A 16,501-nucleotide genomic window follows, 5' to 3' on the forward strand; every position below is an offset into this window, starting at 1 on the left:
CATACTTGCTTATTTTGACGCCTGTGTACAAAATAATGGCAAAAGTAGTTAACTCTCATTTGCTGTAGGTAGCATCATGAAAACCAATTTCTTTTTTTGAGAACATTCGTGAAAAAAATATGAAAAATACCAGCTCCTTCCTTCCTTCCTTCCTTCCTTCCTTCCTTCCTTCCTTCCTTCCTTCCTTCCTTCCTTCCTTCCTTCCTTCCTCTCTCTCCCTCCTCTTCTCTTCTCTTCTCTTCTCTTCTCTTCTCTTCTCTTCTCTTCTCTTCTCTTCTCTTCTCTTCTCTTCTCTTCTCTTCTCTTCTCTTCTCTTCTCTTCTCTTCTCTTCTCTTCTCTCTCTCTCTGTATTTGGGGAAATTGATTAAGGATTTCTCCTCTGAAAGATTTACACTGTTTTCTAGGGCTTTGGATTTTATTCAAGGCTCCTAAACTGAAGTGAATGCTTCATATTCAAACTGAACCCATTGGTGACAGCTGTGTTGTAGGAAGGTGTAGAAATGTTCCATTCATTTGGTAATGAGTGTTCTAATGTTTAGAAATTCACCAATCTTCCAGGCAAGCATGGTAATATGTCTGCTTTTCTCTCTCTTTTTTCCAATTTGTATTCTCATCAGTAAGGCATATAAAGTGTGGGCTTTTGGGCCCTACATTTCATAGCTAAACCATTGTCTCTGGAAAGCTTCAAGAAAGCCCCTGGTTATAATCACATACAAATGAAGAAAATTGGGAATTAGGAGGAGAGGACCTTTACACAGTGACATCTGCCTTGCCCCTACAGCAAGAAGGCTCCAAAGAAGGTTTTATCTTCTTTTGTGTAGTCCACCAAAGAGATGTTATTGACATTCACCATCAGCTTGTCCCCCTCTTGTAAGGAGAACATGGCTCCTAGATAAATGGGTTGGTACCAGTTGCTACCTATTTCACACACTGTCTTGGTCCCCATTAGGAGCTGAGTGGGTTTGGGGTAGTTCTCCGTTACCTTGGTGATGACCACAATGATGATGTCTGGCTTGTTCGCTCGGCTCCCTTTGCTGATTTCACTACATTTGGATGTAATACTTCGGAATGTGATCTGGGAGTAAACAAAGTAGTCTCCAGACTCTGGGATCACCAGAAATTTATTGGTGTAGTTCATCCGGTTCTTGGTGAAGGCCAAGCCAAGTTCATGTTCCCAATCCAGAGCTGGGAACTGACTATTCAAGGACTGTGTGGGCGTTTGTCTCACAACTGCAGAAACAAGAGAGAGGTTTAATTTGCTTGTGTTGGAACTCATGGACTTTGCAAAATATGTCTCATTTTTAAATTTATTTTTATTGTTGACAGTATTACAGATGCCCCTCATTTTACCCCTCTGTCCCCCTCCACCTGGCCTCTCCCCTGCCCCAGGCTTTCACTGCACTATTGTCTGAGTCCATGGACGATGCATGTATGTATATAAGTTTTCTGGTTAATCTCTTTCCATCACTATCCCCACCCTCCCACCCCAGCCCCCGTCACCTGTCACCTGCCTTCTGATATCTGTCAGTCTGTTCTTTGTCACCCTCTTTTAATACTGCAGTCCCAAAACACATGAAACAGATAGTAATGAATAAGAAACATACAGGAGGGCAAATATTGGAACCAGAAATATCCAGGATATTTTGGAAATGCCTCTCTGATATCGATAGAGCCAAACTATTTATAAGCCAGTGTAATTGACTTGAGGAGTGGAAGGGATTAGGCTCTGGGCTTCGTGGGCCCCATTCCAAACCGGACTATACAACTCTAGGTTATTAATCAACCAAGTAGGTTCCTCCTCTCTGACTCTCAATTTCCTGTGTGTGAATTGGAGATAAAGCTCCCTCATAGTCTTGTTCTGAAGGTCAAGTGAATGAAAGAGACACGGACATTTTTATCTCGATGATTGGATATAGCATGATTCAATACATATTTATTTTCTTTCCCCAAATAAACTAGCATCTTTCATTTCAACAGATTAAAAAATAAACCTATTTCATTTTAACTTATTTTTAATCCTCACCCAAGGACATACTTTGATTGATTTTTAGAGAGAGAAACATCAACGTGAGAGAAACCTCCCATATGTGCCCTGGCCAGGAATTGAACTTGCCACCTTTTGGTATATGGGATGATGCTCCAACCAACTGAGCCATCTAGCCAGGTCAAGCCTATTTCATTTTATATATTTTTACATATTCTTATGTTTGCATTATTTATATGTATACAACATGTAGAAAATATGATGAATACTTTCATGCAGTATATACCTAGCATAGCAGACAAAATGAATAGAATCAAACCATATTTCAAATAGGATAATCAGTAATAAACTAATACTTTTAAGTGAAAATAAAAACACATTTTAATTTTCTCCAGCTACTTTTGAAACCCATAGTAATCACCATTATGTACTGTCAGCCACTGTTTTGGGACTGGTTATGTTTAAAGAAGCACTTAGCAACCTTCACACCTGGTGGTTGACCAGAAATCTGGCTCCTGGATTTTCCTAAAACATCTTTCCCATTTCTAACTAGATTGTAGTTTCTTTTGCAACTCTGATACATGTTCAGAATGTGTGCACTCTCCTCTGGCCTCTCTACTACTAGTAAGTGGCCGCTGGAGAGTTCTGTCGCTTCTTTGCAAAATCTATGCAAGGCACTTTTATTAGTCACCCGTGATCATCTCTACCTCTTTGTTGGTGATACAGTAGATTAAAAAAGGAAAAAATTCCTCCCAAATGATACAAAAGCAAAACTCATTTAGTCTCTAGATACATCAAATTCTGTTAAATTGGCATGCAATTAGCTCTGTCAACATAGCAGCAAGTATGAGTGTGGGTGGGAAGTATGTTGTAATGGAAACAGTATAGTTCTAAGAGTTCATCCTAGTCATGTCACTAGGGATTGGTGAATTTAGTTGCTTAAGCCCCAGTTTCTCCATCTCATTGTGCTAAATAAATCATAGATGTAAAATGCCTACTGCAGTGTCTGAAATGTATTAGAAATTCTGTAGATCCTAGATTCCTTCACCAATTTCAACTCCCTCAGTCAATATGGCAACTTCATACTCAGTTTTTAGGGTTTTCCTGGCCTGTCTTTTTCAATCTCACCCATTCTTATACATGAGTGGTAAGTGATGACAATTTGGCGTCTCCCTGATCCTAATCCTCATTCAGGACTCCCCACAAACAGCTTCCTCTTGAACAGATGTCTTGGGCCCAAGGATATCCCCCTGTGGGTTGCATATTTTTCTTATAGGTCAGGAAGCATATTTTTATGCTTTCTTTTTAATTCTACTTATTCACTTGGGTTTTTAATGTTTTTCTGCCCCACTGTGCTCTTTTCTCTTGAGTCATCTCACAACTCCAGGTGTGAGATGCCAGGAATTTCCACACTAGACTTGGGGAACTGGCCATCTGGTTATATTATGAGATTGCTGTTAATCTTTTCACATCAATGAGAATTCTTTGGAAATATCTTTCTGAGTGTAAATGTACAATAACTCCATTTTGCATAGGGCACAGATGGACTTGATATATTGGCAATGCAGGGTCATTCATCTTTGACCAGATTTAGAATTATGAGAGTCTCAGAGTCTGAGGAAAACCAGTTTGGAATGACTGCATGAATGAAAAAGAGAAACAGTAGAGAAAGGAAGAGGGCTGATAGAATCTGAAAGAAAATACCCAAGAAACATGAGCCTTTGGATCCCTCAAGGAAGGAAGACATCTGAAAGCCCTCGACTGAGAGGTGGAGTCTGTTACTAACCGGTGTCATTTCTAGTTTGAAACCATTTGACTGTGTTTTGGTAAACACGCTGATAGAAATCTCAGGCCCATGTCCTCCTGAGAAGAAAGAACCCTGTAGTCCAAAAACTGACATCTGCCTTGTGTAGTAGGAAGTTACTTCTGCAGTCCCCTCTGCACATCAACAGGAGAATTACCTGTCAGGTGTGCTCTTGGCTTTTCTCCACTAGCTCTGGGAGGTGCGTCTGTAAAGAAAGGAGAAAATTCTTTGTATGAGTCAGAGGATGACTGGAGTGAACACAACATTTGGGGAGTTGCATGATGCCTTCAACTGGAGAGAAATATTCCTCTTCTCTGGCTTGGTTCAGTTCCCCTCTTTGGAAGTTTTTAAATTTAATTAAGTTTACTTATTTTTTGCAGTAACAGGGGAGACTCAGGAGAAATACATAAGCATAAATGAATCTTGACTTCATGACTTTGGACAATTATCTAACTTATCTCAGATTTTGTTTTATCACCTCTAAGATGTGCACATTAATTCCTGCTATGGATGGAGAGTGTCCAGAATGATTCCTGGCATATGATGGATACTCAATAAAGCTCACTTTGCCTTTTCTTTCCTTTTCCTGCTTCTGTGGGATCAAATTTCTTTTTTGCCTTTTTCATGGTCCTTTTAACTATATCCCTTTCTGGTCCTCTGTTTCCCTATCAGCTCTCCAGAAGATCTCGATTGTTTTGGATTTTGGAACTGATTATATTGGGACAAGTTTGTTTTAACTGTAGTGATAATGATAATTTTATTGATGTTAAAAAGGAAAAATCAGTATATCCTTTTGATGTGGTAGGCATTGTTCTACTATCTTTATGGGAATTAACTAATTTAATCTACACAAACCTTGGGGTGGGTACTATCATAACCATTTTTATAGGCCAGTAAAATGAGACAGAAATGGGTGAAATGATTTGCCCAAAGGCCATCAATTCACAGGCCCTGCACTCAGCCATGACATCATTTTGCCTTCTTAGTGATTTGGGAGGCCCCTCGCTTTTCCTCTAGGTTTGCATCCCTCTGAATCCCCTATATGCTAGAACTATTGGAAATGTTCTTGTTCCCCACAAGAAAGGCATTGAATATGAATATACTTACAAGCTCGCTGAGGGGAAGGTCCAAATTCCTGTCCTTTTGGAGTCTGTTGGAAAAGAAAGATATGATTCGGACCATCTGTGGTCTTTCTGACCCTAACATCCACACAGCTATGGAAAGCATGGGTGGGATTAAGATGCTGCTGCTACCCCTCCTGAGCATTCTGAGATCAGGGAAATGAGATTGAGAATATTCGATCCATGGGAACCTTGCACCCAAGCTCCCCTCTTTTCTCCTCCAGTACTAAAGACCTTTCTCTGTCTTATGCTTGTCTCAAAGGTCAATTTACGGTAAAAGGTTCTGTCCTGAGAGGTTTTCCTGTTCCATTCTAGGGCACTCCAACATCTTGTCAATGGTTCTATTATTTTAACAAATAATGTCACTTGCTTCATTTTTTTTTTTTACACCACAATTTGGAAATTGAAACTATTTTTGAAAAATGATACCAAAAAGAAATAATCGGTGTTCTCCTTCTCATTAGTCTCTTTATTGTTTCGTTGTAATGTGTGATGCCTTTTTCATTAAAATAAAAAAAATATATTTTATTGACTTCAGAGAGGAAGGGAGAAGGAGAGAGAGAAACAGAAGCATCAATGAGAAAGAAACATTGATTGGCTGCCTCCTGCACACACATAAAACATACACACACACACACACACACACACACACAACCCCCCCCCAAAACAAAAATAAAACCCACACAAAAAATCCCCTTAGACACAGACAACATTATGGTGATTACCAGAGGAAAATGGATGTGTGGGGAAATAGAAGAGGGTAAAGGGTGGATGAATGGTGACAGTAGGAAACTTGACTTGGGGTGGTGATATATTATAGAACTGTACTCTTAAAATCTGTCTCATTTTTATTAACCAATGTCATCCCACTAAATTCAATACATTAAAAAAAAAAAAAAAGAAAGAAAACGTGTGAGTTAGTGCAAAGAAGATAGGGAAGCGGAAGGAACCACCACTCTTGTGTCAGAATAGAAAGCTCAGGAGCAAAACTAAGCTTATTGCTTGGTAATAAGATTACCATCTCACATTTTACAATATTCCAAAGAACCCTCTCTGATATGATTTCGACTCAACCCAGGGCCTTCTGGTTTGGTTTTTGTAATTGCTCAGTCCCCGCCAACAGTAATCCTTATGAATGCTTGATCAGTTTTACATCTTAACACCTTACGTGGGTGTGAGTATACACTTGTGAATGAGAAATTGTGTTTGTGTATGAGAGAAGACAGCTCCATTGGTGAGAAAGAGAGTTTTTGCACCTGTGTATTTAAAGTGTCTGTGGTGTGGTGTTCTGTGCATGACTGTTTCTACATGCATATATGTGTGGCCATGTCAGTGTAGCCATGTAATTTCTGAGACTAGGCATGTGAGTTCTGTGATAATGGTGATTCTGTTAGAACCCAGACTGTCAGGCTCTTTTTGCTTCTAAGACCTAGCCTCTGTAGGAAGCTCTCTTGAGGACAAAGGTCTTATCTTTGATTGACAAACTGATTTCATGGTCACTCCAGCTCCCTTTTCTCTGCTTCCTAATTTTGTTAATGGTGCCACTACTGCTTTACCTTAATTAACGAGGCTTAAAATTGGCTTCTTTCTTCTTCCACGAACCTGAACTGTCATTTCCATTCTGCAGTTTTTCTCTTTCTTGAATCCACTTAAAGCCTTAGCATGCTGCTCGCCTGGATTCTTCCAAGAGCCTCCTACCAGGTTCTCTACTGCATCCGTTTTATCATTTTCCCTAACCCATCTCCTAGCCTGTCTTCAGATGGCTTTTTATACAACATCACATTATCTTGGCATTTAAAGTTCAAATTTACCATCCCAGTCTCAGAGGTGGGGAAATCAGGGGAAATTACCTTAGACCTGAGTCTTACAGGTCCCGCAGGTATTAGTCTGGTGGTAAGAGGTGATAACCATTCCAGACCAGGCCAATGGCTGTGCAAGAGTAAGGAGGCCCAACAGCGCATGGGTGCAGTTGGGAAACTGCAGGATTTCTGCTGCCAGATGAACACATTAGATACATTTGCTTAGGGCATGAGTACAGTGTTTTTTGAAAACCTAAGCCCAATTGATGTGACTACTTGTCCAGCATCAGTAACTTTGATGGAATTGGGAGGTGGAGAAGCAGCCTAAAAATGAGCTCATTTTGTAGCCTGTTTCCTTTGTTGCTATTGACAGAGCTGATAAAGAATCAGTTCTTTGGCCAGGCAGAACACTGAAGGTGGGGTTCTCAAAGAGAACGAGGGAGACTTTGTAGCATCACCTTGTACATGGAATGGTACTTTCCCTGACTGGCCTTCTCTGACTCCTTCATTCTGCTAAGAAGTCTTCTCTGACATCTGCTTATTTTTGACTAAGCAGACTCTCAGCTAAAAGTTTGGAGCATTCCTTTTGGCTCATAGAACCCTTGTTGTTAACATGTATTTGGGATATGATCACATTTTTCTATTTGCTCTGCGGAATTTCTATAATTTGGGAACACATTTTATTTTCATACATGGATGGATGTGTGTGCATTTTAGTGGCCTCAGAATGCTACTACATGTCTGGAGGTGATAGAGCTAGCTGGTAGGTGTTGAAGAACACAACATCCCTAGAGTCCCCAAAAAGAACACCAACTGGGATTCTTTTCCCATGAACAGCACAAAAAGCCTCCTATTGCTGTTTCTCTTAGTAATGACTCTATCATGAGAGGAAGATTATTGCATCAGAAGCAAATGAAGAGGAGATTTGAGAAGAAGAAATAGTTTATTTGGGGAAAGTTTTGTGCCTTTAAGTTGGTTGGCTCAATGCCTGCTCTCCAGATGGTTGCTGGCAACACCAGGCCAATAAAATGTCTATTGTTGTCCAAACCTGACTCATCTCCATTGCTTCTGGGTTCCCCTGGGGAACCCAGGAGATGGTGACTCCCGAAGGTCAGTGCATCATTGACTTCCAAATCTGAATAGACACAGTATTCAAGAATGCCCAAGGAGAATGTGACTTATTTCCCCTTAAAGGTAGTCTCAAACCACTGGCTAGGAACCAGGATCCCATCTTAGTTCCCTTCCTGAACATTTATCATTCTCTAAGGATGTTACTTATTTGACTGTTTATTGCTTTTCTCTCTCCAGTAGAAGTCAATTTGCAGACAAGGACCTGGTCTGTCTGTCTTGCTTACATGGTCTTATATTCCTGGTGCCTCGGACAGTGCCTGGCACTCTCACTGGATTATCCATGTTGGAAAAATCTGCTGGTGCTCGGGTATCAAAAAGACAAGCAGAAAAGAGAGCAAAGAATGAAGGAAGGCTCAGCTTCAGTGACTTTAGCAAAAAAAAAAAAAAAATAGGAAAGAGAACTTTTTATTTTAGAACACATGCTACTTTTGGGGTTTTTGTTTAAATTTAAAAACTTTAATTATGTAGTGGTAGGTGACCAGAATCTTTCAGGAATGGGGCCTCTATGTGCTTTCATCAGTCTCTGCTTGGAGAATAGCCATGGCTCTAGAAATGTTTGTTGAAAGTTGGGAGCTTTGGTCAGAGTCAGAGCCAGGAGAGGCTGGTATGTCGTGTGTATGCACATGTTAGTGAGGTAGGGGAAGCCTGCCACCACCGCAAAACATGCGGGGCTTTTCACCCCGTAATCTCCATAGGTCAGGGAATTTTCACTCTCATTTGGTTTTCTTTCTTTGTCTCTGCTAAAAAGAAATGCTTGTTTTGGTATGTTGATTGGTAATCTCTGACTCAAACTAATTATGATCTATTACTATGGCATTTTTGGGATTACTTGATCCTTCAAATAAGAGAGAAGGAGGATGGAGGAAAGGAGGAGACTGATATTTAGCAGAGTGCTTAATGGGTGCCAGGCCCCTTGTTAGACATTTATGTTTGTTCCTCATCTCATACTCCAGCTGTTCTCAAAGGAATATGTCACCTTAAATTTTTTTTTATTTTTATTGATTTCAGACAAGATCGGGCGCGTTCAGGGTGGTATGGCCATATTTTTTTTTTTTTTTTTTTTTATTGATTTCAGAGAGAGGAAGGGAGAAGGAGAGAGAGAGAGAGAGAGAGAGAGAGAGAGAGAGAGAGAGAGAGAGAGAGAGAGGGAGAGAGAGAGAGAGAGGGAGAGAGAGAGAGAGAGAGAGAGAGAGAGAGAGAGAGACACCAATGATGAAAGAGAATCATCGATCAGCTGCCCCCTGCATGCCCCAAATTGGGATGGAGTCTGAAATCTGGGCATATGCTCTGACCGGGAATTGAACCTGGACCTCCTGGTTCATTGGTCAATGCTCAACCAATGTGCAACGTCAGCCGGGCTGAGTCACCTTTTTATAGTTTTTGAAGCCAAAGGTCAAAGAATAAATGAAGGGTCTGGGTTCTGGACCTTTAGACCAAGTACAGACCCTGGCACATATCAGGAGCCCCATAAACCTTAGATGAGCACATACAATGGGAGATCGAACCTGAGGCAAGATGGCCTTTTAGATGGTCTTCTTGGCATTTCCCCCCCCCCCCCCAAAATCCCTTGAGAATATTTTAACCAATGACCTCTTTGGCCTTTCTCCCATGTTTTGCAGTCACTGTATAGTATACTCAAAAACGGAAGAGGTATCCATTGCTTGCCCTCATATATGCTGCAACTGGAAAGGTTTAAGTGTTTTATGACTCATAATATCCTCCCAGCATTTCTAGGAGAAATACTAGTACACAGATGTTTGCCTCCTTGCCCATCTCTCTTGCTTATCCCTATACCTGCACAAGGATAAATCCAACCTAGAAACATTTTATTCCACAGCCATTTCATTTCATCATCTCTAAGGTGTGCTGGGCTGTGCTTTAATTTTCAGGCAACATTCAGAGCAGTGCAGAGCAAAGAATATGGTGTTTGCAACAGAGCAAATGTGGAAATCCCAGGTCTCTTATTTCCTAGTGGTCTAACTTTAGCATCTCACCTAACCTCTGTTTCCTCGTCTGACAGAGCAGACAATGGTTCTCCCTTCCCAGGACTGTGGTGATGGCTAAGAAAGACCACACATGGAAAGTGGATATCCGATTTGTTTCCTTCTTTCTTTGGGCTCAATAAATGCTTGTGAGATATGTTGTTGGTTCTGTAGAGCTTCCCTTGGGTTTCATCATTTTAGTGGTAAACAGAAGCCACTCTGTTTCTTTATGACGGATTGGGATCCTCTGGAGCTCTGGAAGGCTTCCTCCTTCTCCCAACAGGAAAGGCTTCCTCAGTCCACAGTTTGCTCCCAGACGTCTGCCCTCTCAGAATGCAAAGGGGTTGAGGGAATGGGATGTACTCCCCATGCATTTCAAAACCTAAGCTAGTTGCAGCTGTCAGCTGTGGGGCCTCATTAAAGAGCTCAGGTGGGGATATGACTTCTCCTGCTGTGGGAGGGCAGTGGTCTGTCAGTTGTGACTGTTGGGCATTTACTGATGTGTGCTTTGACTTCAACAAACGGGTTATAGAATAAATCCCCAGCTAGGAGCTGCCACAGCTCTCTCATCCTACCTTTCCTTGCACTTGCCCAGACAGCCTCCACAACATAGGGTTTCTCTGCCCTTTGCCCATAGCCTGACTTTTAAAGTGGATTGGGCTTCTCTTCCAGGCATGCCAGGACCTCCTGAAGCTATAGTAGGACAACTGAATGCAATTTACAAAACAATTTTATCTAAACTCTTTGTTTGTTTCCTCTAGACAACACAGAAGAATTATTATGACTGTACTCACACCAGCAGAAATAAAAGGGCTCGCCCAAGGTAGAGCAGGTCAGGAAATAATGTCTGTTGAGCATCTTTATGGTAGTTGCTTTTTGGATATTTCCTTGCAGAATTCTCACACAGTGCTATGAAGATAGCATGTTAACCTTTCCATTTATAGACAGAGAGTGTAAGGCTTAGAGAGCTCAGGCACCTGTGCATCCCTTCATCCTTCTCTTTATTCAACAAACACTTAATGAGCGACTTCTGTATGCCAGGTGCAGTTAGGTGCTCTCTGGAGGAAAGAGACTAGCATTTGTTGAGCACTTATTATGTGACGGACACTTTTCAGTAAAAACTTGGTAGAAACTTCTGGCCACCTCAGAAGGTATAATTTGTTGAGCATATATCCAAAGATCATCTAGCATAGTGTTTAGGTGGAATGTGTGTGTGTGTGTGTGTGTGTGTGTGTGTGTGTGTGTGTGTATAAAACTGTTTTTGTTGCTGTTAACAAAAACTCAGAACATTTCTACAGTTGCTGTTATTTTCCAATGTCTGATCTGAGGACTTAGCAAGAATGGAATCAGTTCTATTTGCTGGTGGAATGAGGCCAAACGACTGTAGAAATAGAATCTAATTTCGACTCTGTCCCCCCTGACATACTCTATGATGCTGAACTTTTCTTTCCCATCTCTGATCCTTGGTTTCCTCAATTGTAAAACAAGAATATAGGACTAGATCAAGGGTCAGCACACTTTCCTATAAAGGGCCACACAGTATATTAACTTGGTAGGTGATAATCACTGTCACGATTACCTAACTCTATTGTTGTGGCTTGAGGACAGCTACAGATAGTGTGTAAGTGTTCCAATAAAACTTTATTTACAAAAATAGAAAATGGGTGAGATTTGGCCTGTGGGTCATAGTTGCTGATCCCAGGGCTAAGCCTCCATTTCTTAGTTCCTATACATGGATTTTTGAAGAGCTTTCTTCTTCTACTTAGGCGAAAGAAAAGGACAAACATCCACCCAGTGCTCACATAGCTAAGCACTCACCAGGGCCTATGGAGATCACTTGGAATCCTCCCAGCACTTCCATCGGGTAGGTAATGTGGGAAAATGGAAACTCATAGTGGTTGTATACTTTGCTCACTCTACTCCTTTGGAGTAGAGTGAGCAAAGTATACACTTTTAGCCTCCTCTTCTCCAACTTCCACTCTTTTTCAGGTTAGATTAGAAAAGATTCTTATTATAGTAATGCCAACCTCCTGTGGTTGTTCCAAGGATGGACAGAGGAGGTGCCTTAGAGCAGTTCTTGTAGAGGGAGCAGCCAAGTAAAGAGAGGAAACAGAAGAACATTTGGAATGCTGGCAACAGAGGAAGGCAGGGTGGCTGGAAGCCAGTGATGGGGTAAGGGAGAGAAGAGCGAGGGAACTGGATGAGGCCACCGAGGCAGGCCCAGGATACAGTCCAGGAAAGTTCTCAAATAATCATTTTGGGTCCTGTGCGGAGAATCAAGCCCTGGCTTGTCTTTATAGAATTTGTTTTACATGGTGATCCATTCATTCATTTGTAAAAGGGGTGGATGGAAAGGGCTTTCCATGATTACAAAGCTTAATTGTGAGTGGAGAGGGAGGCAACCTGGAAACCATGAAGACCTAGATTTGCCAACTCAGAGACCAAGCTTGGTTCCCTCCCAGCTTTGTGACCTTGGGCGCTCACATAGACTCTCCCACTTCAAGTTCCTCATCTGCCAAATGTGACTGCTCACCCCCTCACTGCATTTCTGGGTTGCTGTGAGTGTTCAATGGGATCATCTTTGTGAGAGCTCTCTGAAAGTGTGAAGTGGGAGTTAATATCATGTTGTTATTATTGTTGTTATTATCATTGGCTTATTCTTTGCTGCTGGGCTTGCTCATCAGGGCTGAGAATGTATTGGAAGCACTGGGTGACCCTCCTCTCTTACTCCTCCTGTGTTAGAGTTGAATGCCTAGGGCATTATAAAACCTTTGAAGACCAGGTAGCCCCCTCCTCCCCCTTTTTTCCTCTCAATGACCCGGGAGCCGTATCTTTGAAATGTGAGGGGTAGCCTGACATAGTGGAGGAGGTCATGGAATTGGGGGTCAGATGGTCTGGTTTGTAGCTACATGTAGGCTTTACAACCTTGTTACCTCCAATGGCCTGTTTTGTCTGACGTGCTTTAATTTTTAATGGAGTCTGTGGTCTGGACTTCAGGAATAGTATTCTAGCCACCACTGGCTTCCTTCCCTTCTCTAGACGCCCTTTCGTGAACCACCTCTTCCTCCAAGGCTGGACTAGGAGAACATCTGGAATTCCAGAGCATATAGCCTATTTCCTGTCATGCATCAGGCTCGGAGCTCCTTAAGGCCAAGATCAAGTTTTCTTGGTGTTTGTCTAGTGCCTGGCACAGAGTGACAATCATATCGCAGTGACTACAAGAGTATAGTTCTCACCGTTGTCAAAGTATAAACTGTTCCTGCACATGCCTTCCTTATTAGTGCTGTTGAAGTAAGGGTTTTAGTATCTTTTGGTAGAAAAGAAAACAGGCTGGGAGCAATGAAGTCACATGCCGATTTCACATGGTCAGAGTTGGCTGAGCTGGCAATCAAATTCACTGCTACGTCCACGCCCACCCAAGTTGGCTCAGTGACCTGGTTTCCCCTTCTTGGTTCCCATCTATTTTTTTTAAAGGCAAATATTCTTTTATTTATGTTAAACTGAATATCAATTATTGTTCCCTAGGCAACCACATCATGCTTATACCTACAAGTTAATTTCATGTTAATAAAACACAGATGAATTCCATCTTCTTTAGTCTTCTCTGTTAGCCACTTTGGATCTATCCTTCTCGGACCTCCCTGTGCCCTTGAAGGCTGACCTCAGGGCATACTTGCCAGCTAGGAGCAGAGGCCTGAGTTTCTCTCCCTCTTCTCTTCCCTCCCTGCTATTGGCAGACTTTTGGCTTCCCTTTACCCATACTGCAGGTAGGTCCCTCCTTCACGTTGCATACCCCTAAATCTCCTTCCTCCTTTTGCCCCTTCAGGCCAAGGTTTGGGGACCTGCCTCCCTCTGCTGCTAATCCCCAGGATGCATCCAGCCCTGGAGGTTTCCTTTAATCCCTCTGTATCTCAGCACATAGACCCTTCTTTGAACCCATTTTCAGTTCTTTAAACATTCTTCTTTAAACTCTCTTCTTTGAGTGGGCAAGCTGTTTCTTATCAGGACCCCAACTGCTGTGGGTGCACAGCATCACCCCTATTTCCCTTCATCTTTCTTCTGGTACACCAAGAGTTACATCTCCTGGCCAAACCACAGACCCAAATGTCCTCGCATGGCCAGTCTCCAAGGAGATTGGTTTAACTATAACGGAATGTAGGTTTAGCCTTTTAAACTCTTGCATACCTACACTAGGGCAGACATTCAGCATCTTCTCTCATAGGCTTCTTGTCTAGCCACAGCTCCCATCTCAAACTTTCTTCCTGACGAGGCAAGCCAATGGCCCCCTCTGGACAGTGGCATTCTCCCCTGCCCCATCACTGACTTCCAGCCACCTTGCCTTCCTCTGTTGCCAGCATTCCAAGTGTTCTGTTCCCTCTCTTTACTTGGCTGCTCCCTCTACCAGAACTGCTCTAAGGCACCTCCTCTGTCCATCCTTGGAACAACTACAGGAGGTTGGCATTGCATGAGATGCAGACAGAGGTGTTTTCTGGCTTCTGCCAACAGACAATGTTTTGGCAGAGGGAGTGTTTCTCTTCAGCAGGAAGGAGAGCATAGACTACTGGAGTCATTCAAAGCCTCCAAAACAACAGCCTCTTTCTGGATAAAGATGGACAGTATCCCAGAATATCAAGTGGATGCTGTAGTTTGGCTTCCCAGGAAACGGCACCATGGTGATCTTGGGGTCACACCCCGACCTCTCATGCCCTGCAGTGCTCCTCCAACATAAACAGCATTTCCGGTTGGCTTGCCTATGTCTACATTTTCTGAATGATGGCATGTGGCCTTGGATGCTGCCACTTGAATCAGGCAGTCTGTTTGCTGACCCTGATGGGGGGGTGAAAGTTATACCATAGCCATAGCTTGCTCTCTGTGTCTCTGCTTTGAAGTTGGCCAGCATTGCTTGGAAACCAGTTAAACCAATTGAAAAGCCTATGGAATGTAACACTTGTCTCTATGAAATCAGCTGGAGTTTGAGATTAAACCAGTCACCCACAGGTTATGCAAGAGCATTGTTAAAAAGGGGCATTACTTAAAAGGCACATTCTTCAGGCTTTAAGGTATTTGATGTGCCTAGGTCAGAACTAGAAATTTCTGCTTTGACACCTGTATCCTCTTATTGTTCTCTGTAAACCCTGTATATATTTTTTTTTGAGTAAGGTCTCCCCAAACCCCTTCCCTCCCCCAGCAAGACTGAATGATAAACAATCTGGCAATCAGTTATTTCTGGAACATTGAAAAGAATTGTACTGAAGTCAAGCAAGGAGATTGATTATATAAATTATAGCACATATTTTATATAGTAATATAATTATATAGTAATATAATAAAACCATCTATATCCTCATGCTGCTGTGAATTTATTAACAATAAATTTAATTATAACATATTAAGATACTCAAAACAATTCCATATTATTAAAAGATAGAAATTATGTATCCCCAAATGTTAACATTTTAGAGTGGTTACCTCTATGATAATTATCTTCTTTTCCTAATCTGTACTTTCTAACTTTTTTTAATGACCATGTGTTAGTTATGCAATTTAAAGGGTATGTTGTATTCTTTTCAAAGAAAAGGAACATTCCCTACTTATCAGTGCACAGTGGTTATAATTATCTAGAAATATGTGGCTTGAGGTTGTTCCCACACAAACATAAAAAGGGACAGTTCATTCCTTGGAAATATTAAGAACAAACATCCCTTCACCCCTCCCTCACATTCTGCATTTCCTTTGCATGTTGAGGCAAGGAAGGGAAGGAGGGTGATGGATCAGGGAGCCCTGCCCAGGGCTTCCTCAGCTTGCAGATGTATCCACACTGACCAGGGCTGTACAGGCTAAACTGCCTGCAGGGGTCTGCTGATTCCCAGGGCAGCTCCAAGTCTTGCTTACCTGGAACATGCAGGCCTCTCCTTGGGTTCTGAGCTGGCCAACAAGCAGGTAGGCGGTGAGTCCTGCCAGGATGGGGAGTGACACCAGGCAACAGGTGAGAAAGCAGCCGGAGCTGCTGGCCCTGGCTGCCAGCCCGGCTCTGGCCTTTGGCCTGCAGCTGTCATTCTCCGGCAGCATTTCCAAGCTGGCTGTCTCCCCAAAGCCCAGTTCCTGGTCCTCTGCCATGCTCTGGCTGGTCCCAGAGTCAAAGCTGACTCTTCTTGTGCAGGGAGACCTCCCCATTAAATAGAAGACCAGCTCTCACAGTGGGTGAATCAGTCACTGCCTACTCCTCCCCCTGGCCTCTCCTCTCTCCTCCAAAGCACACTGCGCCCCGCCCTGTTAGGGAATGCACCGCCTACAACAGAAACCAAAGTTTGGTTTAAGAAAAAAAAAAAAAAAAGAAGAAGAAAGCTTCCCAAACATATTTATATACAGTGTGCTCATGTGCTCCTTCCTTCGCTTACAGAAGGAAGTCAGGAAAGTCCCTGGAGGAGGAGAAAAATAATTCATCAAGTCAGTGGGTGTGGCACATTACAGTATACCTGTTTCTGTGTTGGAGGCCTGCCAGCTATGCTAGTCTGAAGTGTGCTTCTGCTGGAAGTGAAAGTGAGGGATGGGGAGGTGTGGGCGTGGCCTGCTGACTGGGAAATGGAAATTAGGTTTGCATCACCACTGGGCAAAATGCTGCCAAGCTCTTCATCTGTTTTACGCTTCATAGGAGCCGATTCCCATTTCACAGATGAGA

At 42.5% G+C, this 16,501-nt stretch overlaps 1 protein-coding gene across 1 annotated transcript; it reads right to left on the reverse strand.

The window, feature by feature from the left end:
* Positions 1–296: 296 nt before the first annotated feature.
* On the reverse strand, positions 297–15,975 carry TNFSF15 (TNF superfamily member 15). The gene is made up of 4 exons (XM_084898061.1): positions 15,715–15,975; positions 4,897–4,939; positions 3,947–3,994; positions 297–1,231 (listed from the first exon to the last, which is right to left on the reverse strand). The coding sequence occupies exons 1-4, from the start codon at positions 15,937–15,939 to the stop codon at positions 777–779; spliced, it is 771 nt and encodes a 256-aa protein (XP_084754187.1). The 5' UTR covers positions 15,940–15,975; the 3' UTR covers positions 297–776.
* Positions 15,976–16,501: the final 526 nt, after the last annotated feature.

This window comes from Pipistrellus hanaki, assembly GCF_964339955.1.
Source record: "Pipistrellus hanaki genome assembly, chromosome: 11".
NCBI lineage: Eukaryota > Metazoa > Chordata > Mammalia > Chiroptera > Vespertilionidae > Pipistrellus > Pipistrellus hanaki.